Source organism: Lynx rufus, unplaced genomic scaffold (assembly GCF_022079265.1).
Source record: "Lynx rufus isolate CCGP_SWC_20201006 ecotype Redwood Valley unplaced genomic scaffold, mLynRuf1.p SCAF_7, whole genome shotgun sequence".
Taxonomy (NCBI): domain Eukaryota; kingdom Metazoa; phylum Chordata; class Mammalia; order Carnivora; family Felidae; genus Lynx; species Lynx rufus.
The window spans coordinates 51,815,885-51,832,586 of record NW_025814889.1 but is presented as its reverse complement, the minus strand read 5'-3'; the positions used below and the strand labels follow the sequence as shown (position 1 = coordinate 51,832,586).

The 16,702-nt window shown below is 35.2% G+C and overlaps 1 protein-coding gene and 1 pseudogene across 2 annotated transcripts in view; one reads left to right on the top strand and one right to left on the bottom strand.

Moving 5' to 3' along the window:
- PIK3C2G (phosphatidylinositol-4-phosphate 3-kinase catalytic subunit type 2 gamma) overlaps positions 1–16,702 on the bottom strand; it is a 337,991-nt gene that overhangs the window by 213,156 nt on the left and 108,133 nt on the right. For both annotated transcript variants that reach the window (XM_047066883.1, XM_047066884.1), the window contains one exon: positions 14,626–14,814. In XM_047066883.1, coding sequence (XP_046922839.1) covers positions 14,626–14,814 — 189 coding nt within the window. The remainder of the gene's footprint in view (positions 1–14,625; positions 14,815–16,702) is intronic.
- LOC124501173 (tetraspanin-2-like) lies at positions 3,628–12,053 on the top strand (annotated as a pseudogene).

Genomic DNA, 16,702 nt, shown 5'->3' with positions numbered 1-16,702 from the left:
CTGATTGTGATGATAATAATGAGAAAAATCATACTATTGAGCCCATTTATCTTGCTGTTCTCTGAAATAATTTACATTGGTAGCAATAGATTTAACTCAAAAATACCACTTATACAAGTTCCAGGGGTGTTTTAATTTGTTTTCTCTCAGTCAAAAGAGTGAGAAAAAAACAAATCTGAAGGTAATAAAGAAGAAGGATGTATTTTTTTTTTCAGACTTTTTCAGGAATAGAACAAACCCTAGCAACATCTATACACTCAAAAAGAAAAATTATATATTTGTATTAATATGTAAAAATGCTGGAAAAAACATTTTTACACATTAATGGAAAGGAATGGATCTTTTTATTCACTACTGTTGCATTTAGTTTAGAAAGAAATTGGAGGAGAAATTGCTAAGAAGCTAACCACATGACATCCCGAGATGTGACTAAGGCCAAACAACAGTAAAGCATATCCAAATATAACTTTCATTTGCTTATTTTAGGAAGAGTTGGCCACATTAAAAGAGATGTTGGCAGTGTTAGTGGAGCTCCTGGGAAATGTGCCCCTTCATACATTGCTGGCAGTATATAGCAGAATGTATTAAAAAAATTTTTTAATGTGATTATTCCTTGATCTAACTACTTACTTTTGAGAATTTATCCTAAAAAAATAATCAGAGCTATGTATAAGGATATGTGTAATTGGAAATAACACAAATGTCTAAGAATAAAAAGTTAACTAAGCTATGACCATATGGTAGAATATATGTAGTCTAAAAATATTCAAAGAATACTTAATGATATGAAAATATTATGAAAAATGTATGCAGTATAATACCAGCATGTACATAAAAGTGTGCATATTTCTCCATAGGCTTGACAAAAAGATGAGAGAAATAAAAAAATTAATACCAAATACCTGAATATTAATACTAAATTTCACAGATGACTTTAGTTTTCTTTTTTTAGCTTATTTTTTTTTAAGTTTTTCAAACTTTACGTAAAGTTACATTGGTTACTAAAATATAAGGATTTTTTAAAATTAAGGCTCACTTAAATAATTATAAATATATTTGAATAAGTACAAGTTCATTATCAGTACTAGAAAAAAGCTCAAAATCATATGTCCCTTTAAGAGTAAACACCATTGTGTAAAAGAACAAGTATATTTTTTGTGCTGATTTAAAATTTTCTTTGGTATAATAGGTCCAAACAGGGATCTCTGCCTCTACAGAATTTATGCTTGATACCTTTTCAGGGCCCTGAACTCAGGCAAAGATCAATGGATAAATATGTTCCACAAATCTTGGCATTTCTTGCCTGTGATGTTGTCTGAAATTGTTTAAACACTCTCATGGGATATAGTTATTGGCATTTCATGCTCAGTAACACATTCCTCAATGAGGTGAGGGCTACCCATATTTTCTGACTGTCATGTGATATTTACAGACTGAAATGTCACATGTGACAGAAGAACTACAACTTATTTTGAATTTTCCACAAGCCAGGCTATTGTACTTTCCAATGACCTGATTTGCTTGAAAAGTATACATAATGCCTGCCAATAATAAAGCAGGGTCCACTCTCTAGTGATTCTGCTAACCTTGGGACTACTAATTACTTGAGGCACGGACATGATACCTTGAGTCTGGGGAAGAAACAAAAGTATCATTAGAAGATTCATCAGGCTGATATTAACTAGGTCCTTATTTATTTAAATTTGTAAGAAACTTGCTTATATTCATACAGAAAATAGACCATTTACAATGTAATAAATGGTGATCTATCAGATTTGAGATATTAAAAAGATACAAGGTCAGTAAAATTCTATTACTTGTTGGAGAGGAGATCATGTAAAGTGAAAGGAATTTTCATTTATTATGAATTTTTAAAATTAGGTGTAACAGGAATTCATGTGAAGTAATCGCCTCTTTAAGGTTATTCATCATTTTTTAATTGTTCATTTAAGTAACTTTAGGTTACTTAATTTACTTTCCAAGCATGTCTGAATAGGGGAGCAAAACCAATTTTGATCAAAAGCAAAACATCAGACTGGCTTACTATTCAGTTTTATATGAGTTTCATGAGCAGTGATTCTATCTATTCAGTGTTTAGTTTCCTCTAAATTGAGCTAACAATTGAGCCTCTGCCTTCTGTAAAAGGACATAATACCACAGCTAAGATAAATATAACTCTGTACAATAATTGTTAAGGAAGCATTTAAAAATTGCACATGGTCCATTGTCCAATGAGTTCATTTAAACACAAAGAAAAAAAATACTCCTTGAAGACAAGGATTATAAAAGTTAATAAAAGGAATCTAAGACATGGTTAAAAACTCAAAGGTGAAAAAATTAGGTAAAATGAAAGCAACTGCAAGATAAATATTTTCAAAGGAACTTTAGGGAAATATCAAATCTGTATTTTGCCAACAGTGTAAACACAAGGTTTATAGTCAAGCAGAGGATTAAGTTAGAAGGGTAATCCTTATGTGGGCAGGAAAGGAAGAGTATCAAATATGTAATAACTCTTTAGTTCAAGCTGGAAGTAGAAACTGACCAGTGTTTAGGGTTCTCCTGTTTTGGGTCTCAAGGCCCTTTCAGCACTCTTAAAAATTATGGAAGATACCAAAGAGTTCTCATTTATGTGAGTTATATCTATCAAGAATTTCCATATCAGAAACAAAACCAGGGCATTTAAGAAATATTTATCAATTCATTTAAAGTAACATCAATAACCCCTTTACATGTTAACATAAACAATATATTCCTATGAAAAATCGCTATGTTTTCAAAAATAAAGAAAATATTTAGAGAGAAGAGTGATACTGTTTTAGATTTTTGTAAGTATCTGTAATGTCTGGCTTAATAGAAGACAGCTAGATTCCCCTATCTGTTTCTGTATTAAATCTGTTGTAATACTGCATGTCAGAAAACACTCTACACCCATGAATGAATGCATGTGACAAAGGCAAGTGACATATTAGAATTATTATGGAAATAATCTTGACCTTGCAACACCCCTGTAAGCACTTCAGGGATTGCAAACCTAATTTTGAGAACATAGTTTTGGCATGAGTTATTGTTGTGGGCCCATAAGTCAAGGAATCAGTACCTGTGGTCTCTTTTGAAGACAGAAGTACATCAACTTATCTTTTCCCTGAATGACAAATTGGCTTTGAAGTCATGTGACCAACACTCAGATTTGGGAAACATCATTCCTCCTCTCTTCCCTCAATCATTTACAACCCTTCTCAGAGGGCTATAGGAACATCACCAAGGATCCCGACAATCTTCAAAAGGGACAGTGGCATCACAAAGTGAAATTTTAACAGAAAAATACACCTTACACTTCTTCCATCTGACTAGTTATTTTGTGACTTCTATTCCTTTCTCATTTTCTCCCCGTATCTTGTTTTTCTCTTTTGTTCTTCTTTTTCTAGTTTGAAAAATGATACAAGGTCAATATCTGGCTCAAAGAATTCTTGAAGTGATGGGTAAAAGCCAAATGTGACGTAACAAATGCCAACCTTTAAAAAATATCAACTTTGGGTAAAATGAAAAGCAAAGAAATCTGAGATCAAATTTAAGTGTAACAGAAATGTCAGACTTCAGAATACACAGTAAGAATTCATGCAGAATGCCATGAGGCTATTCACAGCTAAAAGCTGCAATGTCAGGTTAGAATTAGAAAACTATCAGAAGTACAGAACAGTTTCTCCAGCAGGTTTTGAGTCTGATGACACACTCAGCATCATCTTGGAAGAAAATGTCAATATGAATGTATTTGCTATTTTTCTAGTACTAAAAATGATCAGATGTGACAGAAGAAATTTCTTTCTAGAGAAAGTGGGGAATAAGGATTCTTTAAGATGATTGTAAATCTCTACCCACTGAATAATTCATGTTCGTTCAAGGATTTTCACATGATTGCAGAATATTAGAATTCAAGGAAACTTGGAGACCTGGTTCAATCTCCTAATTATACAGATGAAGAATCTAAAAGTCAGAGAGTTTGAGCTGTTTGCTCAAGGCCATTTGTTAGTGGCACTAAAACTGGAATCCAAATACCCAGAACACTAGGCCAGGAGGCTTTCTATAGTACTTTTGGCAAGACCTTTTTATCTTTTGACTAGGTATTATCATATATACTTACATGAAATCCACAAGACAGGCCTGAAAATATTTATTTTACTTAGTGCATTCTTCTAAATGGATCAATAGAGATGCATAATAGGGAGAAGTATAATTTATCTAACTGGATGGGGATATTGTCCAAGTCATGACCCAGTAGGCATAAGTATGAATCCTAGATCCAAAGATATTTGGAACTGTGCAGAGATATTTCCTGATGGATAGTCTATGGATTTGCATATAGAAATTGGGAATTAACTGTATATTTATGGTATTAATTAATCAGACTTATTTATACTTAAAGAGTAGTTATTGATTTTGTTCTATATGTTTACACTTTGATTTTACTTACAGACAAGCTTAGAAAAGCACTACATAAAGCAACTGGTGTAATGAAGGCACCATGTAGAAATTTTGTGTTTGGATGGATTTAACATTACATGCAAAAGAAGCATGATGTTATGGAAAAGAATGAGGGATTTTGAGCTTAAATATGAAGGATCTTGTTTTCCTAGCTTACACTTTCTCTCTCTTTTTAAGCAAATTTATCTATACCCTTGACTTAATTCCCATCCTTCTGTGGATGATTTCCAAATTGTATTCTCTCGCTTAGACTTTCCCTTGAACCATCACTGGCTATCTCAAGGACATCTCAAAGCTAATCTATCCCAACCTGAATGGGAAGGTTAATCTATAATCTATTTGTTACCCAGAGTGCTCCCTCTTAGCAAATGTTTCCATTTTCTACCTACTTGCATTATAAAGAAACCTAGAAGTAATCCTTAACATCCTCCTTTTTTCACTGCCCTTCCCCTATCTTCTCACTTTTACTCCTAAATGTTCTGATTCTGTTCATTTTATTACATCACCACTACCACCCTTGTAAGGCTGACTTCCTATCCTCTGACACTTGGACTACTTCTATAGCTTCCTAACTGTCTTGCCTCATTTACTTTTGCTTCTCTCACCAAATTTATGCTTCACTCAGAAGCCAGAGTGATCTTTAAAAGATGCAAATCTGTTCAAAATATTCCCTCACTTAGAACCATTTGTCCTTTCCCAATGCTACTAGAATAAAGATCAAGTTGCTCAACATGGTCCTGTTTAGATGTCCTTAGAACACCAGTTCTCGCTCTATCTTAACATATCTGCTAATCTTACAATATACATTTCTTCCCTGGACTCCAGGAATGCTGGCTCTCTTTCAGCTTCCTGAATTAAGTTTCTGCCTCAGGGCCCTTTCATGGATCCCCTCTTCCCAGAAACTCTTTTCTTATTCTTCCCTTTCATCAATTCATTCCCACTCATCCTTTGGATCTGAGCTCAAACTTCCTCAGGGAAGACTTTTCCCACTTTGTAGAAAAGGTTTGGTTCCTTTGTAACATGCTTTCATAGAACCATGTACCTTTCATTCAGAGCTGTTAGAACACCTGCCATTTTACATTTATAATATGGCATGACCTATTTCCCTCCACCTCCAGTAGATGGCAGCTCCATAAAGGCAGGATTATATTTCTTTTTTGTGCATTATGCTAGCTGTAGGGCCAAATGAAGTGCTTTACATGAATAAGCCATCAGTAAATATCCATTGAGTAAATGAGCAGACAAATTTGGCTTCAATTTCTTCTTCTGTAAAATGGGGATCAATAAAATTGGGGAAATTGTAAATGTTGCTAATAATATTAAAGAAGTTGTTTTGTAGAACAAATCGTGTAACGTGAAAATGCTTTGTAAGCTATGTCATTCAGTTGTGAATTATTTATTATTAAGCTGCTAATTCTTTCATCATACACATTTTAAGAACTAAATTTAACTTACTGAAGCTTAATTGAAATGAAATTATTCCCATGGATTTATTGATATTTACAGTTTGGTATTGAAAGACTCTGAAAACTCTAAACGATGTAATTATGATGAAGAGGATAGTAATGATAAAGATGATTGGTAGAATTTTCTTGAATGGTCTCATAAGTACCTTATCATAATAGGTACATAATGTTATTATCCCTGCTTTATAGATAAGGAAATTTGTCCAAGGTCATTCAGGTAATAAGCTCTACGAAGCAGTAGAGCTAGATTCGTCTGATTTCAAAGTTTTTGCTGTCAACTGTGAAATTTGGAAGCAACACCAGAAACTTTCTAAAAGTGCACAAAGACAAGATATTTATACAAGGTATATTGGGTTTATGCTATACCACATTTCTCATTCTAAGTATATCAGAAGAATATTGACTCTTCCTTCATAGAGAAAATATTGGAACTTCCACATTTTTCTCTTCTGCATTCATACTTATCTATAATTGTATTCATATTTTTCCTTGCCTCCCACCTGAGGGGAAGAAGTTACTCTCTTCCTTTCCTCGGATAAAATTACCATTTGTACTTTTATTCCAGGCTAGTGGCTGTTGGTACCATCTCATTTTGCTACTTCACCCATCCCTCTACTTTTGGATCTTCCCTTCATGCATCCTTCAACTCAATTTGTAAACATGCTTGAAGCTATTTTATTTGAACAAGCATACAAATCCCAAACCTCAAAGCCTTTCCCATCAGTCTTATTTCAAGAGTCACAATTTATCTAATTTATTTCTTCCATTTGCTCTTTAGGATCTTGAAGTATGGCATCCAATTTTACTACAGTATTAAAACTGCTCTCACTGATACCATCAGTGACTGCTCATTTTTCAATCCATTGATTTGATTTTAGACTTAATTTTATTTAACACTTCTTTAAAGACTTTGAAAACCTTTTTTTATGAATTCTAAATTACTACCCCTTCTTGCTCTCCTCTGACTTCTTGGTCATTCTTCCTGTTGCCTTTTCCAGCTTTGCTTGCTTTATGCTGCTCTTAAAATGTTGCTACTCTCCGGGGTTCCATCTTTGCCTCTTTCTTTACTTCCTCCACATACGTACATGCAGTGCCTCTACTTCCTGGCTTCAATTACTGCTTTCAAGCCAATAATTCATATATTATTTTTCAAGCTTTGGTTTCTCTGCTAGGCTTCAGATCTGAATATACAACTGTATACTGGTCACCTTCTCCTAGGTGTCCCACAGGTTTTTGTTTTGTTTTGTTTTAATGTGTTTTTATTTTTTGGGAGAGAGAGAGAGAGAGAGAGAGAGAGAGAGAGAGAGAGAGAGAGCTCGAGTGGGGTAGGGGCAGAGAGAACGAGACACACACAGAATCTGAAGCAGGCTCCAGGCTCTAAGCTGTCAGCACAGAGCCTGATGTGGGGCTCGAATCCACAGACTGTGAGATCATGACCTGAGCCAGAGTCGGCGCTTAACTGACTAAGCCACCCAGACACCCTTGTCCCACAGGTTTTTAACTATGCAACATGTCCAGAACAGAACTCTATATCTTACACCACCTAAATTTTCTTTTTTCTATAACCCTTGTCTTGATTAACAATATAGTTTTCTATCATTTACCCAAAACGGAAAGCTCAAATTCTTCCTTATTTCTTCTCTTTTTTTCACTTTCCTCTGAAATGTTTCTCAGATCTGCTCTGTGGAACTCTACTATTTTTCAGGCCCAGATCATTTTTTTTTTTTCAACGTTTTTATTTATTTTTGGGACAGACAGAGACAGAGCATGAACGGGGGAGGGGCAGAGAGAGAGGGAGACACAGAATCGGAAACAGGCTCCAGGCTCCGAGCCATCAGCCCAGAGCCTGACGCGGGGCTCGAACTCACAGACCGCGAGATCGTGACCTGGCTGAAGTCGGACGCTTAACCGACTGCGCCACCCAGGCGCCCCCCAGATCATTTTTCAAATGCACTATTTCAATACTTGACATCTATCTAATATCCTTGCTCTCATTGTCTTTTTTTAGTTCGTCCTTCACATTGGTGCCAGAATTATCCTTGTATAATATAAATCTGATTCTATGACTTCCATTCTTCACAAAATTCCATGGGCTGCAGAAATGCGTCAGTAGTAACTACCTGGCTCATGAGACCTAAACCATCCTAACTAACCTATCCTTTTCAGTCTTGTCTCACAGTACAATTCCCTTCTAATATGACATTAGATTACTCACTATTCTCTGAAACTCCATAACTGTCCATATGTTAGCCTTTCTTCCAGAAAGGCCATTTCCTGTCTTCTCCACTCAGTAAATTACTATGAATATTTCAACTCAGCTTTCAATTCCTTTGTGAAGATTTCCTTACTTTTTCAGAAAGAATTTGCCTCTCTCTCCTTCGGGCACATATAGCACTTAATACTTTGATTATAGTATGGAGTATATTGTGGGGCAATCTTTAGCATAAGTTTTTTTCTCTTATTGTTTTTTAGGGATAGCCACTATGTCTTATTATTCAGTCTCCTTGATTCATTGCAGGTCAATTTCCAAGTACACATATGTGTGTCAATATATAAATGGGAAAGATACATCATTATCAATCACTTAACTATTTAGTCTAATGTGGAAGTTATAACTGTCTCTCTCTTCCATATTCCATAGTACCAATTTGCAATGCTAGTCAAAAATGTCTTTATTATAAATTAATCTCTACAATAAAAGATGTAATGGCTTTGTGCAAACATGTTTATGAAACATTTTTCCAAGGAAACTGATTTTGGAAGCTAAGGCACTGCCTGTTAAGCATTGTTCTTCTTCCTGCAAAATAATAATTTTACATCATGTGGGATGGCAAGTTCTGGTACCTTGTCAAATTTTTATTTAAGTTTCTGATGTAATCCTCTGATGCCAGTTCAGAGTTGCTATTTTTAAATGAATACTTTCCTTGAACTGTCTTTTAATTCCTTGGGTAATTTCTGCTTGCTATTAGCAGTTGAATAGTTACGCCTGTGCATCAGAGTTCAAGAAAATAGCAACCATCTGCCAAGAACCACAGACCTTCGCCCTTGGTCTATGGTATTCTGACAGCACTGCCTTCTCTAATGGAAATATCAGTACCCAGTGAGCATACTGCTGGCACTCAGTAGTGGAAATATTAACACCCTATGGCCTACGCTAGGTAAATTAAATCTCAACATGTCTCTTGCTAAAAATAAACCAAAAGGAGATGGTGAATCTTTGGATGGGATTAAACAAACAGAAATATTAAAAATTTTTCTGAGCTAGAAATGGAGCACACCAGTTCTCAAGAGGTTAAACCATTGGAAAAATAAACTATTCAAAGGAGAAAAAATACAGATCTCTGAAGACCTCACTCTGACAACTCACTTAACAAGCACAAACTGTTTGTTCTCAGAAAAGTCAGCTTTTGAATTTAGCGAAGTTGAAAGGTTCATTTTTGGAAACAGCTTGTCCTCAAGTTTTTTTTAGTAGTTCAGTTAAAGAGAGTGGGAGTCATAGAATGAGTGCAATGGAAATATTTTAACCTTTCCAGTGACCTTCTTTGGTGCATGATAAGGAACTGTCCAATGTTCATATAAATCAAGTTTCTAATAAGTTTCCTGAATGATGCTCAATAAACAACACTTTACTTTGAAACCAGTCCCTATAATCTCTAAAAATCTGATTGTTTGGAAAAAAAGAAATTACACAGTGAAGTAGAAACATCCAAGCATGACAAGATGGTTAAGTACTGCTATTTACTATAATAAGACTATTTTAAGATAGTTTTATTTGCATATTTAATATGTAAATAGCCTTGGGGCACCTGGGTGGCTCAATCAGTTAAGCGTCCGACTTTGGCTCGGGTCATGATCTCACAGTTCCTGAGTTTGAGCCCTGCGTGGGGCTCTGTGCTGACAGCTCAGAGCCTGGAGCCTGTTTCGGATTCTGTGTCTCCCTCTCTCTCTCTGCCACTCCCCTGTTCATGCTCTCTCTCTCTCTCTCTCTCTCAAAAATAAATAAATATTAAAAAATTAATATGTAAGTGGCCTAGAGTATGTATGTAGAAAGGCTATAAGAATAGTGGTTAAGATTTCAAGCTCTAAACCCAATGTTTATAGCAGCACTATTAACAATAGCCAAAATATGGAAAGAGCCCAAATGTCCACTGACAGATGAATATATATAGAAGACATGGTATATATATACAACAGGGTATTACTCGGCAGTCAAAAAGAATGAAATCTTGCCGTTTGCAACAACATGGATGGAACTAGAGTGTATTATACTAAGTGAAATTAGTCAGTCAGAGAAAGACAAATATCATATGACTTCACCCATATGTGGAATTTAAGATACAAAACAGATGAACATAAGGGAAGGGAAGCAAAAATAATATAAAAACAGGGAGGGGGATAAAACATAAGAGACTTAAATAGAGAGAACAATGCGAGGGTTACTGGAGGGGTTGTGAGTGGGGGGATGGGCTAAATGGGCAAGAGGCATTAGGGAAAACACTTGTTTGGATGAAAACTGGGTGTTATATGTAGGGGATGAATCACTGGATTCTACTCATAAAATCCTTATTGCACTATATGCTAACAAACTTGGATGTAAATTAGAAAGTAAAAAAATAAAATAAAAATATTTCAAGCTCTAAATCTCTGGATTTAACTTGAACTCCTCAATTTAATAGTGTAACATTGGACAACTTAATCTCTATAAGCCTCAGTTTCCTCATAGGTACAATTGGAATAATAATCAGATTTGCCTCATAGGGTTATTGTGGATATTAAAATTAGATGGTACTAAGTAGCACTAAGTAAAGATTTGATCTTTATTTTTAAAACACTGAGGTGGTGCCTGGGTGGCTCAGTCAGTTAAGCATCTGACTCTCTATTTCCGCTCAGGTCATGATCTTACAGTTGGTGAGTTTAAGTCCCATATCCAGCTCTCTGCTGTCAGCATGGAGCCCACTTCTGATCCTCTGTCTCTCTCTCTGCCCCTCCTCAGCTCATGTGCACTCTCAGAGCACAAGCTCTCTCTCAAAAATAAATAAACATTAAAAAAATAAATAAAACATTGAGCCAAATAGATTTTCAGCTTCTGTTCAGGTAGAGAAGGCTCACTATAAGCAGAATTATGCTTTTTTTTTTTTAAATGTTATTTATTTTTGAGAGAGAGAGAGACAGAGTTCAAGGAGGGAAGGTGCAGAGAGAGAGGGAGACACAGAATCCGAAGCAGGCTCCAGGCTCTGAGCTGTCAGCAAGAGCCCAATATGGTGCTAGAACTCATGAACTATGAGATCATGACGTGAGCTGAAGTCAGAGGTTTAACCAACTGAGCCACCCAGGCACCCCAGAATTATGCTTATTTATCAGGGATCAGAGAATATTGAAGTCTATTTAGTGAATTCTTTCATTTTACAAGCAATATTAATCCTTTTATTTTACAAGCAACTAAGCAATATTATAGGCTTCATTCTGATAAAGATTTTTATAAGAGGCTCCCATGACTCCCAGAGCCAGCATGGGGTTGGGAACTCAGAATCCTGTCACAGCGGTGAGCAGCGGGGGGGTGCCCCCCTGAGGTGCCCGTGGTACATCAAGTATTTACTGCTTGGTTTCAACCTTCTCTCCTGGCTGATGGGGTTGGCTGTCTTTGCTTTTGGACTACGGTTTTGGTTTGGAGGCACCATGAAGAATTTCTTATCAGAGAAGGGGTCACCAGAGTAATTCTACATGAGGCTCTATGTGTTGGTTGGAACAGGGGTCCTGATAACAGTTGTGAGCTTCTTCGAGTGCTAGAAAGCCACGAGACAGTTGCATTGTGTGCTCAGCATTTTTACCTGCCTAGAGGTGATATTTGCTGCTGAAGTAACCATTGGGATATTTGTTTTTTATAGGCAAGGGTGTAGCTATAGGACGTGCTCAGACCATGTGTGTGGAGGCTTATAACTATTACCTTACAGAGAGTGAAAAAGGAAATAGGGCTGTCAGTACCTTCCACTCAACATTTCAGTGCTGTGAAACAAAAGTTCTGAAGAGATCCAACCCACAGAGCTGAAAGTGCTTCTAGGACACAAGCAATATATTGATGAGACTGGGACCATAATCAGTGTTAATTAAGTTTTAAGTCATCAAAATTTATTGGTGTTGGAATCACGTAATCTTTCACATGATATTCAGCATGGTCCTTTGCTATGCAATACTAAACTCAAGAGATGGGATATGAAGCTACTTTGACATGAAAATTGTAACCTATAGCTTTCATACAGCTGTTGCAGGAGCTAGGTCATTTTTAACATTCATAGGACACTTAGGATCTAAAATAATTTGCCCTTAATTGTACATTTGCACCTGAATATACATTTGGCTAATTATTGGTTTACCCCTTGAGGGAACAGCTACTAATTATGTTGACTGAAAGCATATTCGTGTGTGATCTGCCTATTTCTGGTATATACTTTATACATAATGAAATCTGTTTGATGGGAATTCCTGATTCTTGTTATGTCAGAGCAACAACCTATTTACCTCAGAAAAAAGATCAAAAAGCTCTGATAAAGTTTAAAAATGGGGGTATTGAAAAAAAAAGATTTTTCTAAGAAATAGTCTATAAACTTTATAAAAAAAGTATTCATTGACACATTTAAATATCTTTAAAATAGACCAAGATCTATCTTAGTAAAACAATAATAATCCCCTGCCACCCAATAAAGTGGGCTTATGCTTTAAAAACTAGAAAGTTGTTATATTGTCTGGTGAGAAAATTATGCTTTGGATATTACAGAGATTCATACCTCTATTTTTAACTTGACAATTATTATTTTCAAATTTTAATAGTGTTATTGAGATATAATTCAAATGTCATGCAATTCACTTAAAGTGTACAGTTCAATGGTTTTTAGCATATTTCCAGAGTTGTGTAACTATAATCACAGAAAGAAACTTCATGTTCATTATCAATCAACCCTCTTTTCCCCCAACCTCCCCTAGACCTAGGCAATCACTAATCTATTTTCTGTATCTATAGATTTGCCTATTCTGGACATTTCTTATAAATGGAATCATATAATATGTGGTCTTCTGTGATGGGCTTCCTTCATTAAGAATAATGTTTTCAAGGTTTATTCTTGTTTTTTGTTTTTTTTTTTTTAATTTTTTTTTTCAACGTTTATTTTTATTTTTGGGACAGAGAGAGACAGAGCATGAACGGGGGAGGGGCAGAGAGAGAGGGAGACACAGAATCGGAAACAGGCTCCAGGCTCCGAGCCATCAGCCCAGAGCCTGACGCGGGGCTCGAACTCACGGACCGCGAGATCGTGACCTGGCTGAAGTCGGCCGCTTAACCGACTGCGCCATCCAGGCGCCCCGGTTTATTCTTGTTTTAACATGTATTAGTATTCATTCCTTTTTTTATTATTGAATAATACTACATTGTATGGATGGGCCACATTTTATTTATCCACAAATTAGTTATTGGCCATGTGAGTTATTACTCCTTTTTTGTTGTTGTAAATATTGCTGCTCTGAACATTCACATACGAGTTTTTGAGTGAACATGTATTTTATCTTGGATATATACTTAATAGTGGAATTGTTGGGTCATACAGTAACTCAGTGTTTAATATTTAAGGAACTGAAAATTGTTTTCTAAAATGATTGCACCGTTTTACACTCCCACCAGCAATGCATGAGTTTTTCAATTTCTCCACATCCTTGCCAACACTTATTGTTATTTGTCTTTTTGATTTTGATTATAGCCATTCCAGTGAGTATGAAGTGGTATCTCATTGTGGTAGAAAAAGAAAACCCTTTCACCTCCTTTTCCATCCCAGAAGTTTTGGAAAGTACACTAATTTAACATAAATCTAACTATATCAGTTTGAAAAGTCTTTTGTGTCACTCTCTCTTCCACATTTCTCCTCTGTAGGACCTTGAGAGAGAAATCAGAATAGAACTGGTCGCCACAACTCTTCTCTGATTCTAGAGATTACAGACTTTCTTTATGGCATCACTGAACTGATGCTATCAAGACAGATTTAAAAAAGCTCGTCTTGGCTTTTAATATAGAATAGAAGCCAAAAAAGAGCTGTTCCCCCAAACTAGAGCCAGCTTCCACACTTGTTCCCATACATTTCTCCCTAACTATAAAAAGACATCATTCCTCCACCCCTGATTGCATCCTTATGTATTTTATTCTGAGAGACTATCTAGAGAATAACATATATTTACATATTATTATAATTTATTCTTATCATTATCATTGGCATATTAATTGTACACCTACTATATGTGGGATATTTTGCCACACTTTGTATACTTCAATAATAAAAGATATGGTCCCAGTTATTCAGGACTTTTTTTCTTTTGAGAGGGGTCAGAGTAGAGAATTTAATTTTTCCCTATTTAATTTTGTTGTTATTTCTGTAAGAGTAATGTAATCTTCATGTAATCTATAATCTTCACACAAGAGACTGTGACCATTACTTATACTTACAGTTTAGCACTGGAGACACAATTATAGCTTATATTTGTTTAAAATTTGTATTCATAGTTTACATTTGTCTAAATTTAATATCTATAGCTATTGAAATTGGGAACAACCAGAATACCTATTGAATTAATCATATAGTCCTATTTTTTTCTCTTCAAATTTTCTCATCAGTAATACCATGATTGTTTTTTCAATTCTTACCTAGAAGTCAGAAGTCCAAGTGCTTCCAAAGGGCAAGAAAATTTCCATCTTCTCAAAATGGTATGCATTTCTGAAACAGTTCTTTCATCCCATCCAGGGGCACTGCCCAAGACCAAAGGAAGGGAGCAGTTTTCATTATTGCAGTAGAAACGATAAAACCATAAGTATCTTCTCTTTTCCTCAGAGAGTCTGCAAAACCAGATTGGAAACTGTAATTTGTTGGAGTTTGCTCCACTAAAAAATGTTACAGAACAAAATTTTACTCAGTGCTTTGACTTTTATTTTACTTTACTTTGGAAAACAAGTTCTTTACTTTCTTGGAACAATTTGAGAGTTTATTAGCTTACTTCCCTAACTTTGTTCTTTTATAGAAAAATAAAATAGACTTCAGATAATTCATATTTATTTTTTCTTCCTCTTATCTTTGTCACTTAAAAAACAACAACAACAACAACGTCATTTTGGTTAACAAAATCTATGCCTCCTTTAGGGCTGACCAAGTTTTATCTGAATCCTGCAACGTGTACTACTTAGAACAGAGGTAATCTCTTACCTTCTTTGCAAATTAATTTAGACCCAAATGGGCCCGTGAAGAAATGTCATCTTTTAAAGACGATATTCCTTCATCTCAAAGCAAGTTTCATCAGAGTTCAGAAAACTCTGCTCTAAACTTTGAAAACAAAGAAACTCAATTCATCCCTGGATTTGGGCTTTAAATTCTCATATTTAGCTGGAAGTTTGGAGTTAAAATGCCAGTGAATAGGATTTATTTAAATGCCCAAGTGTTTCCCCCTGGAGAATGGTTCCAAACAGAAGATCGAAATCTAGGACTAGGGCCATTGACTTGCTGACAGTTTATCATGTTTTGCTCACACTTCAGCAGAAGCATTCAGAACCACAGTTCAACTGGAGGACAGCATGTCTCACATGACAATGACAGCTTTTGAACACTGTCTCCTCCAAACTGACAATGCTGCTTAGCTTAAGTTAGCTAAAACTTCCAATAAGGATAATGAGAAATATTAAAATGTCTTAAAGGCTTACATTTCTCTACATTTTTAAAAGCCATCTTCATCTACAAAATAAAAGGGATGGATTATAGAGATTTTTAAAGTATGTTTTGGGCTCCTGTCCTGTTTTGTCACTACCTTCCCCACCAGAGAGTGAGTGCTCAGAAGAAAAAATGCCACGACAAAGTTATTACTAAATTATTATTGAAACAAATTATTTTGCTCTGATTAAGTTTCTTTTTCCCCAATATTGAACAAGACATATTTGTTTTACTTTCTTTTATTGAAGCATAATTTACATCAAAAGGAATGCACACACGCAGTTCAATAAATTTTAACAAATGCATGTACTGAATGAAAACCACATTCCTTTCAAGATAAAGTTTTCTCAAGCAAACAAACAGAAGCAAGCACTGGTAGGATTTCTTTCACTCTAGATTAATATTGCCTACTTTAGAACTTCATACAAATTGAATCATAGAGTAAATGCTTTTATTTATAGCCTCTCTCATTCAGTATAATGTTTTAAAGTTATCCATATTATTGAGTGTATTAGTAGTCCAGAAATTTTAATTAATGAGTATTATTCTTTTATATGAATACACCACAGTTTGCTTATCCATTCTCCTGATAGACATTTGAATTTCCTGCTTGGGGATATTATGAGTAAAGATGCTATAAACATTCATGTACATGTATTAGATTGGATAGATTTTTCATTTCTCCTAGGAAGTTCCTAGGAGGGGGATGACTGGGTTTTATGTCAGGTGTCTGTCTACCTTTAAAAAAACTATTTTCTGAAAATGTTTGTAAAATTGTACATTATTATATGCCGAGTATGATAGTTCCAATTATACCACATTCTTGCCAACACTTGATTTTGCCCATTTCAAGATACTATCATTTTAATGGGTGCATAGTGGCGTCTATATCACTAATTTGGGGAGAATTAGAATTGTCATCTTAACAATAGGGAGTATTCTAATCAATGATATGATATAACCTTTTCTTTCATTTCTCTTAGCAAAGTTTTATACTTTTTAGTGTAGAGGTTTTGATGTAAATTG